We start from the raw sequence: 8,435 nt of genomic DNA, 5'->3' as shown, positions 1-8,435 counted from the left end.
CCCAACCTTCCTTCTGAGGAGTGGCTGGTGGGTTTGAACCGCCAGCCCTCTGGTTAGCAGGCAAGTGTCTTAGCCACTATGCTACCAGAGCTCCCAGTTTAGTAACCTGAAAAAGCTAATACTGATTCCAAAGGTGCCAAATGGGTTGAGATTAATACTAAGAGAATCAGGAGGGATGAATAGGGGACACATAGAAAGGGACAGCAAAGCAGACATTCTCACCTGAGATGCAGGAGAATAACAGATAGGGTTTTTTTTTTTTTTTTTTTTTCTGTTGTTGTTCTAAATATGTTCCAGTAAATATGTATTATTCATCAACACATCTTAGTTTTCTGCTTATAGATAGGAACTTTACTATGTTCTAAGGAGCTCGGGTGGTGCAGTAGTTAAAGCATTCAGCTGCTAACAAGAAGGTTGCAGGCTTGAACCCACCAGCTGCTCTGTGGGGAAAGGTGAGGGCAGCCTGGTTCGGTAAAGATCGTCACCCATGGAAACCCGATAGGGCAGTTCTACATTGTCCTCTAGGGTTGCTGTGAGTTGGAATCAACTCTATGGGGGTCTGTTTCAGTTTACTGCTCTCTTGAGCTAAATTTCCACTTTCTGTTTCCTTGAGGTTAACTGCATATATGCCAACCACTGAGGCGTTTTAGGTGTTGGATACAACTGTTCTCACTCTTTTTTAAATGCTTACCTCTAAGTCATTAAAAAATAAATGTGTATCAGCAAGATTAAAAATCATTTCCTCCATTCGGAGTCCAAGGGTTACAGCCATGGGGGGATCCTGAAAAGAAAATGCAAATATAAAGAGGTAAAATTTCAGTAGCCACAGTTATTAGTAACAAGTTTTACTGGTGTGTGGTGAAAAGGAAAGACTACATGCATTTTTAAATAAAATTCAGAAAACAGCCCAAATATCTGAAAAGGAGTATTTTCAAAGCAAGACTTAAGACTTACCAAATAGACAAGTACATCAGTGAATTTAAATAAATTTGTACACATAAAGATGACCCAGGAGAAATTTTCACATAAAGTTCTATGTTCATGATAGAAAGTGGGAGAAAGCAAGCCAGATCATATCACCTAGTTTACATTACTGCATGGAAATTCCATTGGGAAAAAGGTATTTAAATAGAATATTGATGGATGAAATAGGCTTTTGGAAAGAAGAAAGGATGTCCTCTTAAGAATGAGGACAAATAATCAGAGGTACGAGATGGAGAAAAGCAGGTCAATTGCATGTTTGTAGAGAATGTTATTTTGAGGTGGAACAGTAAGAGACAGTAATGAATGAAGTGTTACCAATTCATTATTAATTGCATTTTGATCAACAGGGCAGTGAGAGTCTCCTTTTGAATATGTCTATAGTTTGGTCTAACCTGCATTTGACTAAGATTGAAGAAGGAAGAATGGAGGAAAACTAAAAGAACATTAATTCAGTAAATGTAATCTTAGAAGAACTGATGCATTTGAATTGTGGTGTTGGTGAAGAATCCTGAATATACCATGCACTGCCAGAAGAATGAACAAATGTGTTTTGGAAGAAGTACAGCCAGAATGCTCTTTAGAAGCAAGGATGGCAAGATTTCATCTCATATACTTTGGACATTTTGTCAGGAGGGACCAGTCCCTAGAGAAGGACATATTTTTGGAAAAGTAGAGGGCCAGTGAAAAAGAGGAAGACCCCCAGTGGACCAGAGAGACACAGTGGCTGCAACAATGGGCTCGAACATAATGATGGTTGTGAGGACGGTGCTTGACTGGGCAGGGGTTTGCTCTGCTGCACACAGGGTCACTACGAGTTAGAAGAGACTCAATAGTACCTAACAACAGCAACAATCTAGGAAGAAAATATATACTTTTAGAAGGTTAATGAAAGTGAAAGGATTAAGAGTCAAAATGATTAAATTTTTGTTTTTAGTAACCAAGATATTAGATAAGCAGGGAGTTGAGAATAAAGACCAGATTTGTCACTTTATCAAGTTTAACTGCAGTTGAATTATTTGGGATCAAGAGATAGAAGACTAAAAACCTAAAAGAGCATTTATAACTAAAGATAGGAAAGTGATTCATGAAAACATTGTGTTTGAAATTATGAAAGGTGGAAGGAACAATCCCTAAAAGAGAACCACTATAGGTGTGAGTTTGAAGATAAGGAAAATGAAAAACTGGAGGGGACAAGTCCTCAAAATTTGAGACCATAATGGGCATTAGAGAGAAGAAGAATGCGGTTTTGAATACAGCTGACAAGTCTAGAAGGATACTATTAGTTTTGGCTAAGAAATTATTTTGGAAGACCTTAGAGGGTGATTTGAGTTGAGTGGCTGGGCTAGGAGCCAGACTGTAGAGATCTGAGGAGAGAGAACTGAAAGTGCATTTTCAATGTTTTTTTTTTTTTTTTTAAGGTATTTCAAGAGATGTATTTAAACTTAGGGAAATATAATGCTCACTGTATTATGAGTTATGGTAAGAATATGCAGCCTAGGTCAAGCCAAGAGATCTTCATCTACACACCTGAGCTGATGCTATTTGCAAACAAAAGCCCCTCTTCATTCTATACCTACGAAGCAAAAAACAATTTCCTTCCTACACTTCCTATTATGATGCTTCAAAAGGGAAGCTGTAGAGCGCAAACATATTTGAAGTGAGTGTAAATCACATATATGTAACTATTAAAACCTAGAGATCTGGCATTGGATGCTAAGGAAAAACATTGTTATTGAGGTGTGTTGATTAAACATAAACACTTGACATGGGAAAAGATGTGTAAGACAATAATAATATACTAGACTTCAACAAAATTCTCTAACTGTTCACATTTCTTCACTAAAGATTTCTGTAGATTTCATAGCTGGTGATTCTCACTTCTCAGAAATGGAGGCTTATTGTTCCCAGACTTGATGGCATCCTGGCATTGTGTCCTCTGGTCGGTGTAACTCTGCTCCTGGCATTCATCTGTCTCCTAGCGCCATGATCACTTGGAGTGGCACACCCAAAGATCAAATAAATCCCATTTCACCCAACATACATTTATTCAAAACCAAGAGCAAAACTATTTAAGAGCTTATTTTGTAATTCAAAGAGTTTTGAACTTTGCAGAGCTCCCTTGCTCTGAGTTTGCTTCAAGTATAAAATCCATCTTCTTTTTTCTTCTTTTATTATTGTTGTTGTTCATGTCTTTGTTGTCAATTAAATAAAATTTTTGAAGGTGGACTATAATTTTGTAAAATATACATCTTGCCCTTTTTTGTTAAAAATTCCTATTGCTAGCCTCTTTTTTGGGGGGTGTGGGAATTGTACAGACAGAGGGCATAGAGACTTGTAAATATTCTGTCTAGTCATGGAACCGTGAACAAAAAGTCTACAGAAATATCGGGAAAAATCAAATGTAATTATAGCATGAAAACATATAATTCCATTAGTGACGCTCTATGCTTTTGAGGAATGTTCACTGATGCAAGACATTAAAACTGAGTTCCACGCTACTTCATTATATTACTGGTGATTACTGCCCTAAAGATATATATTTCAGATGGGGGTTCAGAAATATCTTATTTAAAAGGTTTTCCTTCTTGAGACTAGGTTGGCTAAGCTCTTATCCTATGATTGGCCAATTTTTCTTTTTAAGTTTTATAAAATTATTGAATTTCTTATTTTCATTCTTCACATTCTTTGCAGTTACAGAACAGATTTATGGGGATGGGAGAAAATGTATGTCCATCCTTGATTGCTACTTTCATCGATTGCATGCTTCTGAAGTATGTAACTCTCTATGCTACCCAAACAGTGATAGGAAAATCCATGGAGAATGCATTTTGTGCATCTGATAAGCATGCAAACAAATATAATCAAAAAAGCAAACAAAACAAGAATTCTCTAACAAGCAAGCATATGGCATGATGAACACTGTATTTGAGCACTCAATTGGAATGTAACCCCACAGCACTGGGAGGGCTGTTCATTTGTTTTTCAAGCTGTGGTGATTCCACATCACACACTCTAGTAGAGCCAGGACTTAGTAAGCATTTTGGCAAAATATCATTTGTTAACTGGGAAAGTTTAGGTCTGAGGTTTGTCAGAGTGTGAACTAGCTGTATTTTACTAAGGTTTCATGAGAGCAAAGCCTGTTGAAAGGGGAGCATTTTGTCAGCCATGCCAGAGACTTGACACAGATTGATTTGGGTTGGTCATGTCATAGGCCAAGGAAAACCATGCTCATAAGAGGTGGTGATCTTGTTTTTAAGAGACTGACGGGTGAGGGCTGACTTTCAAATATCTAATTTTACTTTTTTGGGTCTGTCTTAGTAAATCATTGGGACAGCTAATTCTAAGTAAGCAGTTTATAGTACTGTATTTTTTCAGCTCAAAGACCCAGAGACCTAAGAATCCAAGAAAGATGACAAAGCATTTAACACTTGGTGTGTGTAGCCTTAGCAACATCTCTATAATGCTGGGAACCCCTTTGTTTTACCAGACCCCTGAGAAGGAATTGCAGTGCCTGCCATTCCACTGTTTTAACAGGCATTTGAGAGTGAAACATACTTCTGGATTGTGTCCAAATGTTATACAGACATGTTTGCTCATTTTCATTAGATATTTGTAGAAATAGGGGGCACTTTATGAATCAAGAGTCACTGTTTCATTTCAGTTTAACTATACTGTATGTTGAGTTTAGGGTATAAAATGAAGTGATAGGGAAAACTTGTATAGAAGAAAATAGTGAGATAATAAAGGCATTAACATGGTTTTGTGGAAGCTCTGATACATATTATACATATGTAATGGCTCCAATAGGTTTACAGTGTCTACAATAAAATTTAACATGAGGCAAGCTGAACTTCTGACAATTTATTCTGTATATTGCTCTACCAAAATATTGAAACTTTCCTCAAGATAGTCTGTTGAATATAGAAAGAGAGGAGCAAGAAAAAGAAAAATGAAAAGATCTTGGCCCTTAAATGTGTGAATCTAAGCCAGATATTACCAGTGTATAACCAAGTCAGAATCAAGCATGCACTTTTCTATATCAAGACACTAACACCTATTAGCTGCATTAGCACAGAGCATACATTGGAGCCAGACTGTCTGTCTGTGAGCCTCTGCCCTGCATTGGGCCATCAGCTGCAATTCCTCCTCTAGGGACACAATGTAAAAATATCTCAGGAGAGGGAGCAATTATACATTTTTTAAAAAATGGAGGATTTTCTTTTTTAACTTGCAGTGCTCAAGTTCTTGGAACAAACAGTTAGTTTTTTGGGACTTGAAGCACATTTGAAGATTTAGGCACTCAGAGACAGAAGACATGCAATCTCACTACAGGAGAAGGAAGCCAAACCAGCTCCATGTACCATGGTGGAAAGAGCTACTAAATCTTTTAGAAGAGAGGAAATTTTCTTCAGCAGTGTTATAAGAGAAAAATTCAGCCCTGAACCAAAAGAGAAATTTGACAATATTGCCTATGGTGGGTAGGTGGTGGGTTTAAGAGGAAATGGAAGAGAAGGGTGGTTATTCATAATATTTGTTTATTTAGGAAACATTATTGAATGTTTACTATGATGTATTATGGTTTACAGCTAGATACAGGTAAGCGGGGAGAGAGGCCCCATCCAGGCAGGAAATGGGAGCCAGGGTGGACAGCCAGTAGAGGTAGGGGAAGGCCAAGAGTGGGTGGAATGATTTTGGAACAGGTAAGAGAGACAAACTGCTTTGTCAATTTGTCATACTGTGGTGGTTTGCATGTGGCTGTAAGGCTGGAGGCTGTGTTACCGGTGTTTCAAACAGCAGCAGGGTTGCCCGTGGGGATGGGTTTCAGTGGAGCTTCCAGAGTGAGACAGAATCAGAAGAAGGAAGAGGCTAACCAGGGAAAACCTTATGAATAGCAGTGAAACACTGCCTGATATATTACTGGAAAACTTTAGGAATAGCCCTGAAATATTGTCTGATACAGTGCCGGAAGATGTGCCTTTCAGGCTGGAAGGCACTCAAAACATGACTGGGAAAGAGCTGCCTCATCGGAGTAGAACCAACCTTAATGATATAGATAAAGCAGAGCTTTTGGGACCTCAATATGCTGATGTGGCACAACTTAAAAAGAGAAGAAATAGCCTCAAACATCCACTAATAATTGGAACATGGAATGCACGAAGTATGAATCTAGGAAAATTGGAAGTTGTCAAAGATGAAATGGAGTGCATAAAAATTGATATCCTAGGCATTAGTGAGCTGATATGGAGCAATTTTGGCCATTTTGAATCAGATAACCATATGACTACTATGCTGGGAATGACAAGTTGAAGAGTAATGGCAGAGCATTTATTGTCAAAAAGAATGTTTCAAGATCTATCCTGAATTACAATGCTGTCAGTGATAAGATAATATCAATAGGGCCTACAAGGAAGGCCGGTTAATACTTCTATTTTTCATATTTATGCACCAACCACTAGCCAAAGATGAGGAAATTGAAACTTTTACCAACTTTTGCAGTCTGAAATTGATCAAACATGCAATCAAAATTTGCTGGTTATCACCGGTGACTGGAATGCAAAAGTTGGAAACAAAGAAGAATCACCAGTAGTTGAAAAATTTGGCCTTAGTGATAGCAATAAGGCTGGAGATCACATGATAGAATTTTTCAAGACTAACTACTTATTCATTGCAAATACATTTTTTTCAACAACATGAACGGTGGCTATACATGTGGACTTTGCCAGACAGAGTACACAGGAATCAGGCTGACTACATCTGTGGCAAGAGGCAATGGAAAATCTTTATACCTTCAACCAAAACAAGGCCAGGAGCTAATTGTGGAAAAGAACATCAATTGTTCACATGCAAGTTCAAGTTGAAGCTGAAGACAACTGAAACAAGCCCACAGAGCCAAAAGATAACCTTGATTATATCCCTCTTGGATTTAGAGACCATTTACAGAATAGATTTGATGCACTGAACATCAGTGACCAAAAACCAGAGAAATTGTGCGATGACATCAAGAACATTATCCATGAAGAAAGCAAAAGGTTATTGAAAAGACAGGAAAGGAAGAAAAGGCCAAAATGGATGTCCAAAGAGACTCTGAAGCTTGCCCTTGAATGGAGAGTAGCTAAAGCAAATGGAAGAAATGTCAAGATAAAACAGCTTAACAGAAGATTTCAAAGAACAGCTCAAGAAAACAAAGCCAATTATTATAATGAAATGTACAAAGACCTGGAGTTAGAAAACCAAAAGGGAAGAACATGTTTAGCATTTCTCAAGCTGGAAGAATTGAAGAAAAAAAAATTAAACCTCAAGTTGTAACACTGAAAGATTCTATGGGCAAAATATTGAATGATGCAGGAAACATCAAAAGAAAATGGAAGGAAGACACAAAGTCACTGTACCAAAAAGAACTGGTTGATGTTCATCCATATCAGGAAGTGGCATATGATCAAGAACCAATGCTCTTGAAGGGAGAAGTCGAAGCTGCACTGAAGGAAGTGGGAGAAAAACAAGGCTCTGGGAATTGACGGAATACCCATTCAGATATTTCAACAAATGGATGCCCCACTTGAGGCACTCACTTGGTTATGGCAAGATATTTGGAAGACAACTACCTGGCCAATCAACTGAAAGAGATCCATATTTGTACCCATTCCAAAGAAAGATGATCCTACAGAATGTGTAAATTATTGAACAATATCATTAATATCTCATGCAAGTAAAATTTTACTGAAGATAAATCAAAATTGGTTGCAGCAGTATACTGACAGGGAACTTCCAGAAATCCAAGCTGGATTCAGAAGAGGACATGAAACTAGGGATATCAAGACAGATCTTGGCTCAAAGCAAAGAATACCAGAAAGATGTTCACTTGTATTTCATTGACTACGCAAAAACATTCGATTGTGTGGATTATAACAAATTATAGATAACGTTGAGAAGAATGGGAATTCCAGAACACTTAATTGTGTTCCTGAGGAACCTATACATAGACCAGGAGGCTGTCATTCGAACAGAAAAAGGAAACACTGCATGGTTTCAAATCAAGAAGGAAGTGCATCAAGGTTGTATCCTCACTATATTTATTCAATCTGTATGCTGTAAACAGAGAAGCTGGACTATATGAAGAAGAATGTGGCATCAGGATTGGAGGAAGACTCATTAACAACCTGAGATAAACAGATGACAGAACTTTGCTTGCTGAAAGTGAAGATGACTTGAAACAATTACTGATGAAGATTGAAGACTATAGTCTGCAGTATGAATTACACCTCAATGTAAAGAAAACAAAATTCCTCACAACTGGTCCTATATGCAATATCATGACAAATGGAGAAAAAATTGAAGTTGTCAAATACTTCACATTACTTGGTTCTATAATCAACACCAATGGAAGCAACAGTTAAGATATCAGAAGGCATACTGTGCTGGGCAAATCTACTGCAAAAGACCTTTTTTTTTTT

The 8,435-nt window shown here is 37.6% G+C and overlaps 1 protein-coding gene across 1 annotated transcript in view; it reads right to left on the bottom strand.

Moving 5' to 3' along the window:
• Window positions 1–8,435, bottom strand: part of EYA4 (EYA transcriptional coactivator and phosphatase 4) — a 102,422-nt gene that overhangs the window by 27,133 nt on the left and 66,854 nt on the right. Inside the window, exon 10 of the mRNA XM_007947381.2 lies at window positions 692–781. Within this exon, the coding sequence (XP_007945572.2) occupies window positions 692–781 (90 nt within the window). The remainder of the gene's footprint in view (window positions 1–691; window positions 782–8,435) is intronic.

Source organism: Orycteropus afer, unplaced genomic scaffold (genome assembly GCF_000298275.1).
Source record: "Orycteropus afer afer isolate SDZICR_OR568_19922 unplaced genomic scaffold, OryAfe1.0 scaffold00182, whole genome shotgun sequence".
NCBI classification, from domain to species: domain Eukaryota; kingdom Metazoa; phylum Chordata; class Mammalia; order Tubulidentata; family Orycteropodidae; genus Orycteropus; species Orycteropus afer.
The sequence above is the reverse complement of the archived record's forward strand: the minus strand, read 5'-3'. Positions and strand labels throughout refer to the sequence as shown.